At 43.5% G+C, this 22,905-nt stretch overlaps 2 protein-coding genes across 2 annotated transcripts; both read left to right on the plus strand.

Annotated features, from left to right (window-relative positions):
- Nucleotides 1-4,090: 4,090 nt before the first annotated feature.
- Nucleotides 4,091-5,772, plus strand: rps23 (ribosomal protein S23). Its single transcript, XM_088337607.1, has 4 exons — nt 4,091-4,220; nt 5,101-5,260; nt 5,381-5,501; nt 5,582-5,772. Exons 1-4 carry the CDS (start codon nt 4,217-4,219, stop codon nt 5,726-5,728), a joined length of 432 nt encoding a protein of 143 aa, XP_088193733.1. The 5' UTR covers nt 4,091-4,216; the 3' UTR covers nt 5,729-5,772.
- Nucleotides 5,773-6,885: 1,113 nt separating this feature from the next.
- On the plus strand, nt 6,886-22,556 carry asb14a (ankyrin repeat and SOCS box containing 14a). Its single transcript, XM_088337083.1, has 13 exons — nt 6,886-7,007; nt 15,599-15,714; nt 15,831-15,863; nt 17,338-17,476; nt 17,518-17,687; nt 18,012-18,257; nt 18,541-18,712; nt 19,762-19,867; nt 19,956-20,135; nt 20,195-20,323; nt 20,889-21,017; nt 21,557-21,710; nt 22,381-22,556. Exons 2-13 carry the CDS (start codon nt 15,600-15,602, stop codon nt 22,554-22,556), a joined length of 1,749 nt encoding a protein of 582 aa, XP_088193209.1. The 5' UTR covers nt 6,886-7,007; nt 15,599.
- Nucleotides 22,557-22,905: the final 349 nt, after the last annotated feature.

The raw sequence follows: 22,905 nt of genomic DNA on the forward strand, positions 1-22,905 counted from the left end.
GCAAGGAATTAAATGGACTGAACCATTTCAAGGAAGTGGAGTATTTCTAACGATGCATTTTTTGTGCCAATTTTCGTTTTATTTTACTTAAACAAAGAAATTTGACAGTTTTCATCATATTCAAGCCTGTCCTGTCTTTTATTAAGGAAAAGAGAGTTTTAAAAATTCTAATTTCTGGGGGTGCTTGCGCCCATGTTTGCCACCTCAAGATTTTAGGTCCGGCCACCCTTGTAAAAAATTTCTAAAGGCACCGCTGGGTGGAAAAAGAAATACACATTTCTCGACGTTTTATTATTTTATTTGAAATTAACGTTGGTATGATAGTTGATATATTTTTGCCCAGTATTCAAAACAATGTTTTTTAACTGTATGAAAGGGGTTTTTCCGTACTACAGGAGGCACTAAATATTACACAATAAATAGTTAGTACTTCAGAATTTTGCCTATCACGGGTTCTTTTGGGAACTTTAGAAAAGTCAGAACGTAACCCCGTGACGACCAAGGGTTTACAGAAAAAAAATATTGTTGTTTTAAATCGTGTTCTAGTTTTCCAAAGTGTTTGGATTGAATTTCTAAATTCTTTAGACACTACCACTCTGTATGCATTATTAATATTAAGGATAAACAAGTACGTTTTAAAGGTATCAATAGTTTTGCCAAGATAATAACATGGCGCCATTACTCAAGTCAAGTCAAGTCATGTTTATTTGTATAGTCCTTAATCACAAAGAGTCTCAAAGGGCTGCACAGACCACAGATTATTGCAAACTAATGTCCCGGCTCCTAGGCTTTGTAGCGTATTATGAACTGACCGATAACGGATAATGGATAATAAATAACGAAGATAGAACAATAATGTCACGGTCGCCATGACGACCAGTATGCCACGCCCCCGAACTCAAGCTGAAGCAGATCAGCATATTGCTGTTCTGCTATTTAAGGCTGGATTTTGGGTTTGGCGGGTGCTGGTTCATTACTCTTTACTACTCTTATACACAATCCCGGTCTGTTATGCCTTGTCCTGTTTTAGTCTGTTATGCCTTGTCCTGTTGAGTTCGTGCCGGAGGAACTCTGTAGTGTTCTGTTTTGCCCCGGAGTATCGGGCGACTTTTATTTTATTAAATAAAACCTATGGATCGTCAACGCATTTGAGTTCTCCCTTCATGCCTCCTGCCTACGTTCTGGTCCGGTCACCTTCCACGCCACCACGCCCGTCTCGTGACAGAATGAACCAGCCAACAAATAGAACTCAGCGAACGATCCCAGCGCGACTTGGGGAGAGCTGGAGAGCGCAGTTCGGCAGGCGCCTACTGAGTTGGCCTTCCCTGCCCGTTCGAACCACGGCCCCGCCCGTCGTGGCCCTTGCTGTGCCTCGAATGGGGTCCCGGGAAGAATTGACGCCTGCCTGTTCAACTCTCATGCCTGCCTGCCCGACTCCCGTGCCGATTGCCTGCTATTCCGTCTCCCCTGCGTGCCAGCCCGACTCCGACTCTGCTGCCCGTCGGGCCGACTCCGACTCTGCTGCCCGTCGGGCCGACTCCGACTCCGCTGCCCGTCGGGCCGACTCCGACTCCGCTGCCTGCCAGTCCGACTCCGCTCCTCCTGTTTTGTCTGTTCTGATTTTGACTCTCTCATGTCTTGTCTGTTCTGATTTTGACTCTCTCATGTCTTGTCTGTTCTGATTTTGACTCTCTCATGTCTTGTCTGTTCTGATTTTGACTCTCTCATGTCTTGTCTGTTCTGATTTTGACTCTCTCATGTCTTGTCTGTTTTGATTTTGACCCTCTCATGTCTTGCCTGTTCTGATTCCGCCTGTCCTGTCTGAATCGCCACTTCTGAACCTGAACCCCTGAGTCCGACTCTTCTGAACCTGAACCCCTGAGTCCGACTCTTCTGAATCTGACCCCCCTGAGTCCGACTCTTCTGAATCTGACCCCCCTGAGTCTGGACTCTTCTGAATCTGACCCCCCTGAGTGCGACTCTTCTGCATCTGACCGTCCTGAGTGCGACTCTTCTGCATCGGCCTGACCTGAGTGCGACTCTTCTGCATCGGCCTGACCTGAGTGCGACTCTTCTGCATCGGCCTGACCTGAGTGCGACTCTTCTGCATCGGCCTGACCTGAGTGCGACTCTTCTGCATCGGCCTGACCTGAGTGCGACTCTTCTGCATCGGCCTGACCTGAGTGCGACTCTTCTGCATCGGCCTGACCTGAGTGCGACTCTTCTGCATCGGCCTGACCTGAGTGCGACTCTTCTGCATCGGCCTGACCTGAGTGCGACTCTTCTGCATCGGCCTGTCCTGAGTGCGACTCTTCTGCATCGGCCTGTCCTGAGTGCGACTCTTCTGCATCGGCCTGTCCTGAGTGCGACTCTTCTGCATCGGCCTGTCCTGAGTGCGACTCTTCTGCATCGGCCTGTCCTGAGTGCGACTCTTCTGCATCGGCCTGTCCTGTTTATCCGTCCTGTTCTCGTCGGTTCTGCCTGTCTGTCATCCCCTGTCCAGTTGGCCACCAGACCCCCCCCCTGCCGAGCGCCGATTCCGATCCGCCCGACGCAGATGGCGCCTGCCTCTCCCCGTTCCTGCGTGTTCGGAGGAGGGAGCAGGGTTGCCCCAATCGCGATCGTCAACATTCCGGGGCGCGAGGTAGTAATTTTTTCTTTTTTGGGACCTCGGGAGCTGTCCCTTAAGAGGGGGGCTCTGTCACGGTCGCCATGACGACCAGTATGCCACGCCCCCGAACTCAAGCTGAAGCAGATCAGCATATTGCTGTTCTGCTATTTAAGGCTGGATTTTGGGTTTGGCGGGTGCTGGTTCATTACTCTTTACTACTCTTATACACAATCCCGGTCTGTTATGCCTTGTCCTGTTTTAGTCTGTTATGCCTTGTCCTGTTGAGTTCGTGCCGGAGGAACTCTGTAGTGTTCTGTTTTGCCCCGGAGTATCGGGCGACTTTTATTTTATTAAATAAAACCTATGGATCGTCAACGCATTTGAGTTCTCCCTTCATGCCTCCTGCCTACGTTCTGGTCCGGTCACCTTCCACGCCACCACGCCCGTCTCGTGACAAATAACCCTTAAAAACCCCAAACCCCACTAAAGACTATTATGACACCATCCCCTGATATAAAACCTACATGAGGGCAAATAATACACAGATAAGGTCAACATAAAATATAGGTTATTCATATGCTATACAATAAAAGTGTGTTTTAAGTTTATATGTAAACATTTCCACTGAGGTTGCAGATAGAATCTCAGGGGGAAGAGCGTTCCACAGCACCAGGGCCCGAATAGAGAATGCTCTCGAACTTGCGGATCTCTTCTTGGCTCTTGGGATCACAAGTAGACCAGCATTTTCAGAGCGAAGGCTCCGGACCGGAATACAAGGGGAAATTAAATCTGAAAGATATGAGGGAGCAAGTCCATGCATGATTTTGTATACTACCAACAGAACCTTAAAATCAAATCTTAAGCAATGCAGGTTAGCTAAAATCGGGGTAATGTGATGAAACTTTCTTGTCTTAGTTAAAAGCCTCGCTGCAGCAGTTACCAGCTGAAGGCTCTTGACTTTGGACTTCGGGAGACCGGAGAGTGTTGTGTATGTAGTAGGATTGTAATAGATTGTAAGACAAGTGCAAATAAAAGGCATCGGAGCAACACACATACACAACAGAGAGTAGTGCATTACACTAATCGAGACGGGAGGTAACAAACGCGTGAATTGTAATCTCCGCATCAGACTGAGACAGCATAGGGCGGATTTTAGCAATGTAGCGAAGATGTAAGAAAGCTGTTCTAGTAATATTCTTAACGTGTGTTTGAAAGGACAGATCGTGGTCAAGTATGACACCTACATTTTTGACTAAGTCACTCTGGGTGATATTACATTTGTCAATGTTCAGGGACGTTTTGAGAACAAGTCACGGCATTTAGATGGACCAATAACTAACTTAAAACAACTCAATATTACAAAATTGAAATAGTTAACATAATAAACCTTTTGAGTTTAAGAAATATTCAGAAATACAAAAAGCCATCAAGCCGGATGCTGTCTTTATAGTTGGACAACTGTTCTCATATTATAGCCATCGCGCAATAGGTGACATTTGAACCAGGCGTTCTGTGCGAACGACTTTTCCGGGGTCCTTTTAGCGGACATTTTGCCGCTCTGCATTGTGGGTCTTTCTTTTCCTTCCCAGGCTCGTCTCAGCAAACATGGGTACTCTACAAACCTTTGCATTTTCACTCACCTAACATTGTTCAATAGTCTGTTTGTATCAATGATCTGATAAATAATCGACTTGTGTACACGTTAGACGGTTTTACTCAAAGCAACCGTCCGCTTGGCGTGAAAACGGAACATCTTTCTTTGATCGCGGAACAGCAACGTGGGGCGACCATGTCCCGATTGCGGAGCTAGTTAGCTTCTTAGCTTATTTTAGTAAGTGTGTATGATCGTTGTCAAAATTTGATAAAAGCGACAAAACATGCCCCTGCTGATGATTAAAGCCACTGACGTTGTATTTGGGTGTTAAATACAGAAACACATGTGGCGCTAATCAGCATAATGTCAATCGATTTTCCTGGCCTTGCTTTTATTGCCTTACTGTCAAAATGCTATCGAAATAGTTACTATGCGATGTTTAAAGGCGAATGCGTTGCATATATTGTGAGTTATTTTGTTACTATTCACGGTCTATGCGAGTCAGTAAGCTTACTGTACATAAATACTAAAGTAAATCTCGGTTTTTATTCAATTTAATAACAATTTAATAAACAAACCACTTTGTTCTGTCATTGATAAATGTAGCTAATGTAAAGTCACTTAGTTACAATTGAAATTGTAATAAGTGATAACGAAATTAACATTTACATCAACAACAGCACGTTTTATGATAAACTCATAAAGACTGAATGGAGAAAAATAAGATGGAATGTCATTATTTTTATCATAAGGGTATTGCTTGGAGACCGGCCTAAGTTGCAGCAGAATTATATAGCAATAAAATAGTAATTCAATTGGAGTTTTCTGATTTATGAACTTGCAATAAAGAATAAATGTCTTGCAAATCCTAAATGGATTTTGTACTTCCCTGTAGGAAAGTGTCGTGGTCTGCGCACTGCCAGGAAGCTCCGCAGTCACCGCCGGGAGCAGAAATGGCACGACAAGCAGTACAAGAAAGCCCACTTGGGCACGGCCCTCAAGGCTAACCCTTTCGGAGGAGCTTCTCATGCTAAAGGCATTGTGCTGGAGAAAGTGTACGTTCAAAAACAGACATATAAAATCGGTTGACTTATTTTGCCCACAAACAAATGACCATTATTGGTCAGATGTGTTCAGTTTTTAAACGCGTATTGTTGGTTTGTGTGCGCACACAGCGGTGTGGAGGCCAAACAGCCCAATTCTGCCATCAGGAAGTGTGTGAGGGTTCAGCTCATCAAGAACGGAAAGAAGATTACCGCCTTTGTCCCCAACGACGGCTGCCTTAATTTCATTGAGGTGAGGTGTCAACACAATGAATTTTTCGTTGTCGAGGGGAGTACCCTAATTTCCCAATGTTGTCCCCCCCCCCCCTGCAGGAAAACGACGAGGTTCTGGTGGCCGGTTTTGGTCGTAAGGGGCACGCCGTGGGAGACATTCCCGGAGTTCGCTTCAAGGTGGTTAAAGTAGCCAACGTGTCTCTGTTGGCGCTTTACAAAGGCAAGAAAGAGAGGCCCAGGTCGTAAAAGTCCTACAAAGAAATAAAAAGCTTCTCTGTTCAGATTTCCAACCTTGTTGTATTGGTAATTTTTTTTGAAGACTTCTAGTAGCTTTTCCAACAGTATAATTGAAAAACAGTATGACGTTCAACAACCCAAAAAATAAAGTTGCGTTTCGAGTTGATTCCAAAAAACAATTTCATAAGTGTTTCATTGCCGTGTATGGTCCTGTTGAAATGAGTATTCCTGTGGCTCAATGCTAAAAAATGTTAGCAAGTCATCCTTTAGATGGTGGCAGTTATAGGGAATCAAAAATGTATAATTAAGAAGAACCCTTGAAAGGGAACATAGGTCGACAGCATCAAGAAATTGACTGGTGTCAACATTTCTTAGTCCCAAGAACTTTTCAGGAACCGTCAAGTGTAGAAAACTGTCCAGAGTTCTGTCATAAGTGTATCTCCAATGACCTAAGTGGTTAAGAGATCCGTGAATAATGATTGAGTTCAAAGATCCCTTATCCCTAATTTTCCACTGTGCTCTGGTTCTATTATACTTTTTGCAGAGCTGTTGAAACACTGTTTCGGGAATGGGGCCTGGGGGTAGAACTGGTGAGTGACATCATTCTTGTTCCCCCATGAAAGAAAAATTCCGCTTCAAGTACAGTCCAAACCCACAAAAAAAATTATGCGCGTCTAGAAAATGCATGTGCAGTACTTGCGCCTGCATCATGATTGAGCTGACTTAAGCTGTGATCGTGACTTAATACAGGGGATGGCAGCAGAGAGCCACAAAGTTCCAAATTCCAACAGCTCCTTTAAATACCGGTAGTCTTAACCATGACATTTTGTTGCGCTCTGGACTTGAGTGATCCTGATCAATTTTCACTGATGAAAACGTTTTCTGGGGTCCTGCAAATGGTGGACGAATAGTTACAATAATTACCTAACCATTACATATACTTAATGAAAGCCACAATGCATAAGACTGTTGTCAAAGGTTTACACTAAATAAGTAAATTTTTAAATTCTAGGTTATGAGAAAAATTTGAGATGCACTTTGTTTTTTTCTTTATCCCCAAAATAAATGTTGGTTGGATGAGTTGACCCAGCTGTACTTTGAGATATGTGAGTTCCTGCATTTAAAAATAGTAACAACACACAACGAGAATGCTCATAACGCAGCACAGCGTCAACATGACCACACGACCCGAGCTACTCAGCATTTCCTGGGGATAGACTAAAAGATAATAGGACGTCTGGACGATCCAAGTTTGACTTAAAATCTGTTAAAGCTTGAACTGCAAAAGGTAAAAATTGTGTTCTGCTGAATGTTAATAGTTGGACTAGCATGTTTTTGGATCAGGTGTGGGAAAACTTAATCTCGTGGGTCTCAAAGGGTTCCAATATTTGGTAGCGGTGCAAGGCCAAGAAAAGGAATCACACTATTTGATGTTAAGTATCAGACCACAGAGATTCTCGGCCTCAATACCTTGTCACCAAATTGGTCTTCAAACCTTAAGAATTAAAGCTATATATATTTTATCCTTTTTACAAGTTCAAAGGTCAATGGAATGTGTTACAAAACTCAATGCAATAGGACAAACTCACACTTTTTTATTCTATTTTTGTAGATAAACATTTTGTGTGTTGTTTCTGTACTTTGTAGATAAAAATCAACACCAACTCGGAATTTGATAAACAGCTTTCTGATGTTGCGGTACACAACCCTCAGAATTCTTTGTGAAGGCCTCTGGATAGATTAATGAGCCTAGCAAAAACTAAATGTGATTGGTTAAATATGAATGCACACATCCGGAAGAAGTGAACCGGAGGGAAGACAATCAAAGGAAGCTGACAGACAATTTGGAATCAGTAATGAGTATTCATGGGCAAAGTATAACTAATATCACACGATTCAGATATGTATTAGGCCAACAGAAAAGGCCTAAAAACTATGCATGATGATTACAACATTAGAATGTTGTGAAAAACATACGGGGGATACTCTTTAAGAGTACACTGAGGAAAAGAGTAGCACCAAGGTCATCGATATGCTTGTGCTTTTAAAAATGCGACATTGTTGTCTTGGACACGGGACTTATTTCATTAACCAATAAGCACGATTAATTTTCGAGCTTTGTGGACATAGCTTGCTTTTTAACAACAGATTTATTGTGAATTTTTGCATGAATTTAACTGACAAATGGGCTGCATATATATTGGGAAGAAATGGGTAGAGTAGCCAAAAAATGTACTCAATGAAAAGTACTGTTGGACGGCACGACAGGTGAGTGGTTAGCGTGTCCGTGGCACAGTTCTGAGGTCATAGGATCAAATCTAGCTACCAGCCTTCAGTTCTCATGTTCTCCCCGTGCTTGTGTGGGTTTCCTCCGGGCACTATGGTTTCCTCCCACATTGTAAAAACATGCATTCCAGGTTAATTGGCGGTTCAAAATGTCCCTGATTGTAAATAGGCGAATGAGTTGTCTGTCTCTGTGTACCCTGCGACTGGCTGGCAACAAGTTCAGGGTGTCCCCTGCCCACTGCCCGAAGACAGCTGGGATGGGCTCCAGCACCTTCGTGACACTACTGAGGCTTAGTGGTGCAGATAATGGATAGATGGATGATAATGTCTGTTACTTCAGAACAATATGACTCAAGTAGAAGTAAAAAGTAGTCATCAAAATAAATACTTGAGTAAAAGTTTAAAAAAAAGTACTTGGTGAAAATACTACTCAAGTACTGAGTAACTGTAGCAAGTCTTATATAAAGATTTTTTTTAAACAACCATTCAATCACATTCTCGAGTCATTTTAGTTTATTCAATCAACAATTAATTACAAATCGTATTTGTGTAAATTTAAGTCTGTGTATTCAGTTTGTTTAGGTGAACCCTCTGTGAATTCAATAATATTTATATGTGTGAGACTACAGCTATATAAATTGCGCATACAGTACAGTAAAAAAAACCTTCCTAACCCCGCTCACAATTGCCACCTAGTGTATTTTCCGGTCACTGGTCGGAATGAAATAAAGGAATCGAGGTCTGACGAATGTGCCTCAGCAGAGATTGACCGTACTTACGTGGAGGGGATTTAAGTAACATTTTCTTCTTCATAAATCTACTCAGTAAAAGTAAAAAGCCTAGTGACTAAAAAATACTCATAAAAACACAAAATTCCCCAAATCTTACTCAAGTAAATGTAACGGTGTAAATGTAACTCGTGTACCCACATATGATGTTCAGTATATATTAGGGCTGGGCTATATGACCCAAGTCAAGTCACATTTATTAGTAAAGCCCTTAATCACAAAATGCCTCAAAGGACTGTGCAGGTTACAATTACACCATCCGCTGCTCTTACACCAGCATACGGGCAAGGAAAAACTCAAAACCTCAGCACAAAGGAAAATCAGAAATCTGAAAAGGGGCCTCACAAGTGGTAATACCCCTTCCAGGATGACATGGTTGCAATAGACCGATTCTCTCCTCCAGTCTTTACAATTAAGATTTTAATGATTTTGAATCATAAACTTCACCAGACACAATTTCTGTTCAAAGAATGTTCAACTCATTAAAACATGCCTCCTGTGCAAAGTGTTTAGACAAGAACGCAATGTTAAGTCAAGTCAAGTCAAGTCATTTTTATTTGTATAGCCCTAAATCACGAAGAGTCTCAAAGGGCTTCACAGATTGTTACACTATATTACACAAACTATTTTCAACCGACAAGAGGAGTAGGTTATTCGTATGCAATGGAGTAGAAGTGAGTTTTAAGTTTAGATTTAAACATTTCCACTGAGGTTGCAGATCGAATCTCAGGGGGAAGAGCATTCCACAGCACCGGTGCCCGGATGGAGAACGCTCTCGAACCAGCAGAAGACTTCTTTGCTCTCGGGATCATCAGAAGACCAGCACTCTCAGATCGTAGGCTTCGGACCGGGACATAGTGGCAGATCAGATCTGAAAGATAAGAGGGAGCAAGTCCATGTATGATTTTGTACAATACTAAGAGAACTTTGAAGTCACATCTTTGGCTAACTGGGAGCCAATGCAAGTTAGCCAAAATCGGTGTTATGTGATCGTACTTTTTTGTCCTGGTTAAGAGCCTCGCTGCGGCATTTTGTACTAGCTGAAGAGACTTGATTCTGGACTTCGGGAGACCGGAGAGTAGTGCATTGCAGTAATCGAGACGGGAGGTAACAAATGCATGAATTATTGTTTCCGCATCAGACTGAGACAGTATTGAACGGATTTTAGCAATGTTGCGAAGATGGAAGAAGGCAGTTCTAGTAATTTGCTTTACATGCATCTCAAAGGATAGATCAGGGTCAAATATGACACCTAAATTTTTAACTGAGTCACTCTGTGTGATGTGACATTTGTCAATGTTCACAGCAGTTTTTGAGAATAAGTCCCGGCATTTAGAAGGACCAATGACTAACATTTCAGTCTTTTCAGAGTTAAGACGCAAGAAATTGAGTGACATCCACTCTTTTATCTCAGTGAGACAGGCCTCCAAATTTCCACAGTTTAGTGTGGAAGATTCCTCCAACGGAAGATATAGTTGAGTGTCGTCTGCATAGCAATGGAAGCTGATATTGTACTTGCGAATAATATCACCTAATGGAAGCATGTAAATGTTGAAAAGTAGGGGGCCGAGCACTGAACCCTGCGGAACACCGCAGGTAACATTAAAGGGCTCAGATGTCGTTTCACCATATTTAACACAGTGTGTCCTATCTGAGAGGTAGGATTTGAACCACGAGAGGACAGCTCCTGAGAGACCAATCCATTTTTCCAACCGTTCTAGTAGGATATTGTGGCGCACTGTGTCAAAAGCAGCACTAAGATCCAGCAGCAGCAAAAGTGATGAAGCGCCAGAATCCATTGACATTAGGAGATCATTTGTTACCTTGATCAGAGCTGTCTCAGTAGAGTGGTTAGCCCTGAATCCTGATTGCATGGATTCAAAAAGGTTATTCTCCGATATGAAAGCATTCAGCTGCTGTGCCACTACTCTTTCGAGTACTTTAGAGAGGAAAGGTAGGTTTGACACAGGTCTGTAATTACTTAATATTTCTGGATCAAGGTTGGGTCGTTTCAGTGTGGGTTTAATAACGGCGGACTTAAAAGCTGCTGGAACTACACCTGAGGAGAGTGATGTATTTATAATATTTAGAACTGAAGGCCCAAGGACGCTAAAAAGACTTTTAATAAGTGAACCTGGGAGCGGGTCGAACTGGCAAGTTGTCGGTTTGGCCGCATTTACCACTTGTTTGAGATCATCAAGTGACAGTTCACTAAAACCGGCCATTTTCCCAGGGCAGCCACCCTGTCGTGCATCTGTAAATTTCAGTCCTTTAATACGTGTGGTACTAACAATATCTTTTGCAATTTCTTCCTGTATGCATTGAATCTTCTTAGTGAAGAAGACCATTAACTCCTGAGCAGAGTGTGTCGAACTGTCTGCGATAGGCTGTTGCCTTGTAAGCGATGCTACAGTGTCAAAAAGGGCTTTGGGGTTGTTCTTTTGAGACGCAATCACCTTCGAAAGGTAGGCCGATTTTGCAGAGGCAAGGGCCGCTTTATACTTTAACAAGCTGTCACACCAGGTTTGATGGAAAACCTCAAGCTTGGTAGCGCGCCATTTTCTCTCCCATTTCCTGCATTCTTTTTTAAGGGTTCTAGTTTCATCAGTAAACCAAGGTGTGCGTCTTTTAGGACGTGATTTTAGTTTTATGGGCGCTATTGAATCCAGCACACTAGTCAGGGTGGTATTGAACTCATTCATGAGTGAGTCAATCGAGCCATTGTATTTAGGAAAGGACGCAACTGCTCCAGGAAGGAGTTCAAAGAGCTCAGAAACTGTGCCAGTGCTTATATTGCGTCCGCTAAATCCCTCAGCTTTATTAACTCTACATTTAGTTAGCACCTCAAATGTCACTAAATAATGATCAGAGATAACAGTAGTACACGGTAGCACCATAATGTTTGAGGTTAAAACTCCTCGAGTCAGAATCAAGTCTAGCGTGTTCCCATTTTTATGGGTTGGCAAGTCAACCAGTTGAGTAAAACCAAATGCATCAATTAGAGAACTAAACGCAATAGTAAGTGAACTGTGTGGGGAGTTCATATGAATGTTAAAGTCTCCCATAATTATAATGTTGTCTGCATAGGTTACTAGTTCAGACAAAAGTTCAGCAAATTCGTCTAAGAAAGTTGTGTATGGCCCAGGTGCACGATAGATAGTTATTACATCAATTGACAATTGAGGGGACCGCATCACAAGAGCCTCAAACGTTTTGTAATTATTAGAGGTACGTGTATTAAATTTGAGCGATTTTTCAGAGATTAGCGCAACACCACCACCCCTTTTCAGCGTGCGTGCTATATGACTACTCTCGTAGTCTGGGGGAGAGGCATAATTTAGCGCTAAGTGCTCATCCGGGCGTAACCACGTTTCACAAAGACCCATACAGTTAAGTTTATAATCACGAATAATGTTATCAACAAGTAAAGCTTTTGGAGCAAGCGATCTAATATTTAACAGACCAAATTTCAGCTTTGCTGAATCATTTGACTTAGCTGAACTCTTTGTAGTCTTTGTCGAGATCTTCAAAAGCTCCCAGCGTTGTGGCCGTTTGTGAGCGCTGAGTTTAAAGCGTCGGTTGTCCGGCGAGGAATGAATGGTGGAATTAGTTACATCCTCGCGTCCATCCTCGCGTCCATCTTGCTGCTTGGACTTCACACGCTTCACACATCTACCTGCACGGCAACCACGTTTCTGTTTCCTTTCTTTACGGGGCCGCCGCCGCCGTTTATTAAGAGGAATAGCTGTCCACAAGGATGCCGGGTCTCTTTGAAGTTCGCTCGGTATATCATGGGCGGTATAAAAAGTGCCCGAATAATCGAAATTTAGACGCCCACCCAACCGAATAAGTTCGTCCCTACTGTAAGTGTTTTTGGCCACACATGTGTCCAAAAGTGAAAGCAAAAAAGACAAGAGAACGGCAATAAATAGAAGATTAGCTGGAGAGCTCGCCGCAAGCATGTATCCATGCGCAGCCGCGGTGTACGTGTCCCACCAAAGATCCACATTCACGCTGGACTGGATGATGAGGTTTTTATTATTACAGTTTCTGCAAATGGATGAGTCGCAACATTAGCTTTTTCTGTTGGGTCAGATCTCTTTGATCTCTTTGTAGTACTCTGGTAAAACTGACAACAAAGCATATCAAAGAGCTTTCTTTTCACTTTACAGAAAATACATTTTAGAATATCACAATACATGTATAAATCTTTGCATTTTAACAAGATACTTTTAACAAGAGATCGTATAGTGGATTTTTAACGTTTACAATGAATTCAACATGTTTTTCTTTACTCTGAATTTTAACCAACATCATCCTTTTTTTTTAATGTATATGAAAAATAGGAATAAAAACAATAATGAGTATAAAAAATGGGTACAATTTACCTGCAAATGGATGAGTCGCAACATTAGCTTTTTCTGTTGGGTCAGATCTCTTTGATCTCTACAAGGGGAATTAATATTTAGTAAAACAGAAACAAAACGAAAATAAACCTAAACAGCTTGACAATATCAATCACATTACTATGCATGTTGAGAGATTTGTCAGCTGGGGTTATAAAGTTTAAAATTAACTTATTTTGTGGAGCACCAAAAGATATGTCTTACCTTTGTAGTACTCTGGTAAAACTGACAACAAACCCCACCCCCTGGTCACATGTTAGAAGCCAAAACCAAACCCCACCCCATACCAGCAGATGGCACTGTTGGACTCAGCATTGCAGGACATTTACCAAAAACTATACACATATTTTAGCAGGAATTTCAATAAAATAAAAGTTATTATCACACCCGTTACATACACCCCCCTGAAATTCTGCTAAATATGGGAGTGCTACACTAAACAGAAAAAAAAATCACATGCCAAAAAGGCAAATACTGATGAAAAAGAGGACCCGAAAACTGGTACAGTATTACAAGGAACAAACTGAAGTGCATGTCAGTTCTAAAACTCTCCCAAAAAGGAGTGTGAAAAGAAAGGAGGCGATCAAACTCCTAACTAAGCACAGACTCAAAGATGCCTGTTACATCTCTGAAATATCAAACATTGTTCCTGTAGTTGTAAGTGCTCACATAGGCACAATTCTTGTTTCTTACTCAATCTTTGTTACTCAAACTGAAAGTGCATCTCTACTGAACTTAAACTAGGAACTAGCAGATATTGCGGACAGAGGATTGTCACCTACCTACTGGTCATTCATCTGACAAATTAGACGACTAGGAGGCCTGATGGACTGGCGGACCCTAAGACCATAACGGTCAGGTTTAGCACAATTAACCTGAGCTTGAAGGTCTGGGACGGTCAAGTCTAAACAGTCAGTATCAGGGGAGTCTGCGTCCGGATGGTCAGTGTTCAATGGGGTCTCGTCTGGGAGACCCATACCCAAAGGGATCATGTTTTCAGAGCAGTGTGATGGGCTTTCCGTATTGTCACTTGAAGTATGGTCAACATCTTGTTCGAGGATGTGCTGACTTCCTCGACTGGATGTATCAGCTGTGAGAGAGTCGGACTGGGCATCAGATATGCTGTCCAGTGAGTTATCCACCACCTCTGGATGAACTTGCTCTTCATCTGCCTGTATCACCCAGTTTACTGTACGGACATCACTGTCTTCAACCGCATCAGGTAAATCAGGGCATACATCACTTCCATGCATAGCAGCGTCAGACTCTGAGTGTTCAGATTCGCTGGCCAGATCATCCTCTAAGGGCAAGAAGCTAACAGAGAGCAGCAAATTCCTGTGAACTACCTTCTCTTTGCCCGTCAGACAATCCTTGACTCTATAGACATTGAGATCAGGCTTGACTGATATGACTTCATACGGGGTCGACTCCCACTTGTCTGCAACTTTGCGTTTCCCCGGGACACCTCTGTTGGCGATCAACACCCGGTCTCCCACGACGAGGGGTGATCCTTTGGCCCTACGGTTGTACAGCTTGGCATGACGAGTCTGTTCTCTGAGAGTATTCCTCTGTACAATCTGAGCAGCTTCATGTAGATCTCTCTTGAGATGGCTTACAAAGTCAGAGTAGCTGACAACAGCGTCATTGGTATTAGCATGTTGAAACATGACATCGACAGGGAGACGAGGGATCCTACCAAACACTAGGTAACTGATCATTTCTCCAAGATGGCGCACGCCTTCCCGTGCAGGAATCAAACCGCCAAACAAGTCGCTGATCTAATGGAGTCAGATGGCAAGACGCCATGCCCTAGTAAAATCAGATCTTTTCTAGGCATGGTGATGTATTTCCAAAGCTTCATTGAAGCATGTTCTGCGAAGGCAAAACCTCTGTTCAGGCTCACATCTGAATCTGGTGACAAGCATAAGCGCAAGAGAGCCCGCAAGAAAGGTCAAGTGAAGCTGACGCCTGCAGATTGGTCCGATGCATGCCAGAACGCCTTTGAAACACTGAAGCACGACCTTGTGACAGGTGTCACTCTGGCCCACCCAGATTTTGATGCGCCGTTTATTTTGGCTGTCGACGCATCCTTTGATGGGATTGGAGCAGTCCTGTCACAGCTGCCACCTAAATAGTACAAAGAAAAAGATACTCATATCTTGGAAATAACTTAAGTAGATATTATCAATTATTTTTTCAATTGCTACCAAGTTTCAATAATGGAAATTTACCAATTGAAATTATACCCTCGATTTAACTATATAGCAAATGATCAAATTGCTGATTTTGAAATTTACAAAATAATGCAATGAATTTTATATGTTGCCCAGGTCTACTGTATCGACATACATGCATACAATTAAGTAATGGTCTTCATGTCATACTTTGTAACTGTATAGCATGGAGTTTAAAATGTTATCAATGGAAAATGACGAGGATGATAACGACGACGCCATGCAATACGTGATCCAACAAAGTCTGCTGGATGCCAACACATTCAAAAACGTCCATTCAAGTACCTCAACAAACAGGTGGCTACTTGGGATATTTTAGATACATCATCACATTACTACACCCTATTTATGTCATTTTAATTGTTGATACATTTGTTTTGCAGTTGTAAGAGTGCAGACAACGTCTACTTGCTTGATGCAATAAGGAAAGGTGAAGAAAATATCCACAATTGCTAACAACTGTATCGCAATATCCCCTCCTTGAGCTGCCTCTTTAATGTGGTGGGGTGATTTGCATGTTCCATTTATATTAGGAGTGATTTTGCATGGGGACTTCAAGATCCTGGTAGGAACACCCATGACAAACATGTCCTAGGACCTGGGTGAAGAAGTAGATGAACAGCTCAAAGACAGAAAATGATGATTTACAATATTTGTCCACAATTTCCTTTGACTGAATTGGGTGTCTGGGTCGTCCTTCGGGAGCCAGGCCTGGAAGTAGAGTCCGCAAAGTCTGGTTAAGCTCAGCCCCGAAGGACAATTTAGGTTTCCTTTCCTACAAGCTCTTCATCTGTGGGAGGGTCCAAAAGGGTTGGATGCACAGAAAGACAGGCAGCAGCCAAAGGAGGGGACCTTGGCAGACTGATCCCAGGCTACAGAAGCTGGCTTATGGAGCATGTAATGTCCCCTCTCTGTAGAGAAAGATCTGGTAAGTGAAGTTCCAGTTCAATGACCGACTTAGTCCTTTCATCAGACTTGGGGCCACATGTTTTGATTATCTAGGTGAATACAAGAGTGGAGCTTTCAACCGATCACTAGCTGGTGGGGCGGTGGTAGAGGATGCTGCTCTGACCAGGGAAACCCAACCTTGTTGCGAGGGTCTTTTGGGAACATCTACCAGAATGTCCCATCAGATATTGTGCCCCAAGATGAGTTTAGTTTAGGTAGTTGAGGTCTTGTTCACAAGTGAAGGCAGGATGGTGAAGCTTCATGCAGACTCTGTATCAGTCTGCCATAATGAAGAAGGTGCTGAGCTGGGAGGAGAAACTTTCGATCTACCATTAAATCTACCTTCCCACCCTCACCTATGGTCACAAACTGGGTTGTGACAGAAACAAAAAGATTCCAGATACATGCGGCTGAAATTAGTTTCCTTGGAAGAGCGGGCTCTCACATAAAGATGAGGTGAGAAGCTAGACCATCTAGTAGGGACTTAGTGTAGAGCTGCGTCTCCTCCATGTTGAAAGGAGCCAGTTGAAGTGGCTCGGCTATCTTGTAAGGACGCCTCTTGGATGCCTCCCCCAGCATGTTCCACAGGCAGGAAGTCCTGGAGACAATCCAAGAAAGAAACTTGAGGGAATATGTGTATAGGCTGGCCTGGGAAAACCCCGTGATCTCATTGGATATCCTGGATGAGGTGGCTGGGGCTTGGGAGGCCTGGGCTCCCTCGCTGAGGCTGTTGCCCACACAGTCCAAACTTGGATAAGTGTCAGAAAAGGGCTGAAAGGATGGATGTATCATGACAATTTCTTTTTTATTGTTTAATTGTTGGTTAACTGCTACTTGTGCAAACCCTGATATTCTCATTTTATTTTTCAAAGTGGTATCAAATGTATCAAAGCATGGCATCGATCCACTGTCAAAAGTCAGCAATAGTGTTAGCATACCTGTGTGTCACCATTCAGGTCATGTGATGCTGGTAGAGGAACTGAGCTTCAACCACAAAGAGCTTTTCCTTGAGATGGACAGCCGAGGGTGGACAGCCCTTCACGAGGCTTCTGTCCAGAGCAACCAAACCATCCTGGAGCTCACTTACCCAGGTCTGTTGCAGCCCTGCCAGAGCAACCCCTGTTTTGTCCAACCAGAAACCTTACATCTTCAGGTGAGGAAGCGGTGGACCTTCAGACTACGCGAGGAGAGACTCCGCTCTTACTGTCTGTGGACCGGGGCCATATAGATAATGCAGACTTTCTACTTCAACATGGGGCCTGTCCTGACACACAGAACCAGGACCAGGACTCGCCACTTCTTGTAGGTAGGCCTGACCTAAGCAAAATTGATGTTGTGCTTTTTGGTGTAATTGTTTTGGATGGGGGTTATCAAATCTTTTAAAGTGATGTACAGTGGCCCGCCTACGTACGAGATTTTTTTGTTCCCAGATGAAGCTCGTGTCTACAATTTATCATATTTTGAATGAATTTTCCCTTTAAGAAAAGACTGAAAACCAATTAATGTGTTCCCGGCCTCCCGAAATAATCCAAGTTTACCCTCAAGTGCTGTAAAACACAAATACATTCAAATAGCAGTTAAACATTAAAATGGAATTACGCGTTGTTTTGTTTCTCGTTTTTGTTTACAGCGATTCGTTCGGGTCGCCTTGATCTGGCACAGCTGCTTCTCCGGAGAGGCGCTTCAGTGAATCAGGCCGGGCACCACAACCGCCGGCCACTCCATGAGGCCTCGTTGCTCGGCGCCGTGGAGATGGCAACCCTCCTGTTGGATGCTGGGGCTGCTCCGGATGCACGCAGCGAATTTGGACTCACGCCGCTGGCTTTGGCTGCTCAGGCTGGACACCTGCAGGTGATGGAGCTCCTTCTCAGGAAAGGTGAGAAAGACAAAGTCAAAAGTGAACATTTATGTAAACGCACAACTGACTTCACTTGTGCTGTTTGCTTGTTCTTATCTGTGGAGGTGCTAAAACATTCATATTTCTTGTGTAAGCTTGAGGGCTTGCAAACATACACGTAGCTGAGACACTCGATATCTATTTTATCTATAGGCTTTAAACGGCTTGAAAATGTCCTTCTCCATTGCTGAGTACAGTCCAAGTTGACACCTCTTACAAACTGACGAGACTCTCTCCTCTGTTCTGTTATTTTGTGTTTTAGGAGCGGACGTGCTGTCGTTGGCACAGGACGAGGCTTCTGTGCTGTACGAGTCGTGCGCCAGCGGCGATTCTTCAGTGGTGAGACTTCTGCTGCAACATGGCGCTGACCCAAACGTGGCCAAACAGAGCGGCCACCTGCCTATACACCGCGCGGCGCACCGGGGCCACCTTCAGTAAGACCAGTGACGTAGCAAGAGTGCCAGGGGGTCCTCAGCAATAAGGGAATTAGGGATTCTTGCAAATAGGATAAGGCAGGAGGTCCACACGGGGCACAAAAGACCACAATGTTTTCGTCAGATGTCTCATCTCATCTCATCTCATCTCATTAGCTGCACCGCTTATCCCTGCCCATCCCAGCAATCATCGGGCAGTGGGGCAGGGGACACAGGGACAGACAACTCACTCACTCATTCACACCTAGGGACAATTTGGACCGGCCAATTCACCTGAAATGCATGTTTTTGGAATGTGGGAGGAAACCGGAGTGCCCGGAGGAAACACACGCAAGCACGGGGAGAACATACAAACTCCGCACAGGAAGTCTGGAGCTGGATTTGAACCCACGCAGGAGGTTCCCATGACTTGAACTGTGCCGCACATTCGCTAACCACTGCGCCGCCGTGCTGCCCTTCGTCAGATGTATGTTTTTAGATTTAAAAATTGCTCATTTCATCTTTACTAAATGAACAATTGGTTGAAATTATTTCTATCCATCCATTTTCTGTGACACCCTGGATTGGTTGCCAGCCATTTGCCGGGCACACAGACACTGACAACTCGCCAGCTCATCCACACCTAGGGACAATTTGGACCGGCTAATTAACCTGACATGCATGTTTTTTGGGAAATTTGGGAGGAGACCCATGCAGGCACAGGGAGAACCTGCAAACTCCACACCGAGAGTCTGCGGTTGCTGAACTTGCCGTACCATTCTCAAACGACTTGACAAAGTCCTTATAATTTTCATTGCCAAGCCACCTTTGTGTATTAGTGATCAACCAATCTTATCCCGTATCAAATAGTCATGTTTTCTCATCTCCCTCCTCATTGGTCACTTCTGAGATGATTAACACTGTAAGATTCACATTTTTATCTGCAAAAACTACTTTCGATGCAGTTATCGGAATCGTCCCAAATTTGGAACATAACTTTTTGTGTCTATTGTATCACATTGTCGTGGAAGCCCTACTTTTGTGCTCGTATTTGCGCGTGTTTTGTGCAGAGTCCTGACGCTGCTAATACCAGTTACTTCCATGGAAGACATTTATGACAGCGGAATGAGTCCGTTGCACAGTGCGGCTGCTGGGGGTCACACACACTGCATCAAGGTGGGAGAATGTACGTGTGTGCACGTAAAGAGGTGTGCATTCCTGCTGAGCACGGACTCATTCCCCCCAAACGCGCACCCTTCCCCAGACCCTGTTAGATGCGGGTTTTGACACAAACTACATGTTGCATCCGTGCGTGCGCCGCGGCTACGACGACGACAGAAGGTCGGCGCTTTTCTTTGCCGTGTCCAATAACGACGTGTCCTCAGTAAGTCTCCTTCTGGAGGGCGGTGCCATGACCAACCAGGACCCCGTCAAGTGTCTACAGGTACTACAGGGTCATAAAGCCGAGGTTATGATGCACATTAAACTCCTTGTCTTCTTTAGGTGGCTCTGCGCCTCGGGAACTACGATTTGATCAAAATGTTGCTGCGTTATGGCGCCAACGTGAACTTTTACTCTAGAATCAACACCACGCATTTCCCATCGGCCCTGCAGTACGCGCTCAATGACGAGGTCTGGATCCTCGTGTCTTTGTTTAGGTGGAGGGGTCAGCAACCTATAATGTTAAGAGCAACTAGATATAGACAACTCTGAAAACTTGCCTGCCCTGGTGTCCAGTAACTTTTTGTCATAAGTTTCAGACAGTGTTAAAAGTGGCATATTGGACCCAAAAAACAAAAAAAATATTTGTCAGGAGCCGCAAAAGATTAAAGCCTCATATAAACCTTATAATGCACATGCTGTATATATCTATATTAGCCTACTATCAAAATGAAAGTTGGATGCAGCACATCCTGTGGAGAATGATGCACCACGTCACTATTTTGTTGTAGGATACCGCCTCAAGTTTAAATTTGTTACTATATTAATGAATTGTAGTACGTTATTAAAAATGCAATTAAGAAATCCGATTTATTTAGTCCTTTTTATTTTGAGGATTCACAAAACAACAAACGTGCATGATGTGCCCCTTATCTGAGCAACAAAAAGAGCGAGGGTCAGCAACCCATGGCCCCTGAGCCATGGGTTGCTGACCCTCGCTCCAGTGGCATGGTTGACTAATGTGCATTCATGTCAGGTGGTTATGAGGATGCTGTGTAACTACGGTTACCACGTGGAGCGTTGCTTCGACTGTCCTTATGGAGACGGATCACATATTCCTCAAGATTACGAGGGCTGGACCAACAGTGTCATCAAAGACACCATGGTATGTTTTCAAACACACACATAAGTTACACACAGTGCCGTGAGAAATTATTTGCCCCCTTCCTGATTTCTGTGTTTTTTTGCATATTAATCATTCACAAAGTTTTCAGATTATCAAACCAATTTTAATATCACACAGAGACAACATAAGGAAATACAAAATGCAGTTTTTAAATGTCGATTCCATTTATTAAGGCACGGACAATAAATAGTGCATTCCGGATTGGAGTCAGTTGCAGGTATTGGAAAACCAAGTCTGTGGTTCGGGTACTTCCCCAGGTTGGCGCCTACTGGTGGTAAGCCAAACCCGACACATAACTTTTATACTTACACGTCAAGTCAAGTCATGTTTATTTGTATAGCCCTTAATCACCATAACAAATATCTTCAAACGTTCCGTTGACAATGCTAAAAATCCTGATAATAGGCTTAATGAGTTAACATATTCAGGCTCAGTACATATTTGTACACATACTTTTGCAAAATCGTAGAAGCACACACGGTTAACAAGTACACTAAAAACGTGTGTCTGCCTAACAGTTCTGCGAGGTGATCACGGTGTCCTGGTTGAAGCACCTGTCTGGTCATGTGGTCCGAATTCTGATGGATTACGTGGATCACGTGACCCTTTGCGGTAAACTTAAAGCGGCAGTCATGGAGCATCAGCAGTGGGGTGACATCTGCAGGCTGCAAGGTGAACTACAACATAAGCAAACGCACACCAGTCATATTTTTGGTAAAGCGTAGTGAAGGATTTTATACATTTTACTATAAAGGATTTTATACGATTAAATACAAGTTACATTTATCGAGTGCAATGAAGATTTTCACTGAGTGGGCTTCAGGTCACGCTGTTTCAAATTCGGAATGTTTTGGCTAGGGAATTTTGATAACAGGACTCTGACGAAGGACGTCAGGCATTGTTTTGATGAACGCTCTGTGTTGTTTTGAGTTTCTCCAGACATCGAGGCGAGGAGGTGGACTCCACGTGGGGGCTTGACAGAGACTCGAGCGACACTAATTCGGCCAAATATTCGACGGAGTTCACTTAGTTAAATTGTTTTGGAAATAAAATCTGCCCCCGTGTGGGAATGCTGGTTTGTTGTTCATCTTTTCACATCAAGAAACGAGCGCGCATTGTTAGGAGAATGTAGGTTGTGTTTGGTTAATGGAGTCGGATAACTAATTAGAAACAATTTGGTAAACGGTACATTTTAATATTAAGTTCCTAACAGTAGTTTAAATCACTCTCAGTAAGTTTTGGGGAAATCAAGTTTTATTTTTTTATGGGGTGGGCTGGGTGGCTTGGGGGGATGACGATGACACTATGTGTGATTATTGTGCATGTTTTCCACTTTCTTCAGAAAACGCTCGCTGCCTAAAGCATCTTTGCCGCCTGCGCATCCGCAGCTGCCTGGGCCGCCTTCGTCTGCGCTCACCAGTCTTTATGAGCTTCCTTCCACTTCCTCCACTGCTCAAAGATTACGTTCTGTACCGCGAGTACGATCTGCTTGCCCAACTAAACAGTGAACACACATGACTCATGCATTTATTTATTTCCCAGCCGCTTATCTCTGCGAGGAGGCCTATCCCAACTGACTTCGGGCAGTGGGAAGGGGGACACTCTAAACTAATTGCCAGGCAATCGCAGACACACTGGATTATTGTCTGCAGAATCTATTAAGTCAAACTTCAATTTAAAAGTCTTGATTTAGGTTTTCAGATACACATTAACTATGGAATCAACTCATGTGATTTAGCAATGACCACTTATGTGTCACACATTAGACCGGTGTTTTTCAACTATCGTGCTGTAAGACCTTGTCCAGTGTGCTGCCCAATTTTATCCTTGCAGTATCTTTGTTCAGTATCATTTTTTGTCCAATGAT

Source organism: Urocampus carinirostris, chromosome 6 (assembly GCF_059441175.1).
Source record: "Urocampus carinirostris isolate Australia breed hairy pipefish chromosome 6, RoL_Ucar_1.0, whole genome shotgun sequence".
Classification (NCBI taxonomy): Eukaryota; Metazoa; Chordata; class Actinopteri; order Syngnathiformes; family Syngnathidae; genus Urocampus; species Urocampus carinirostris.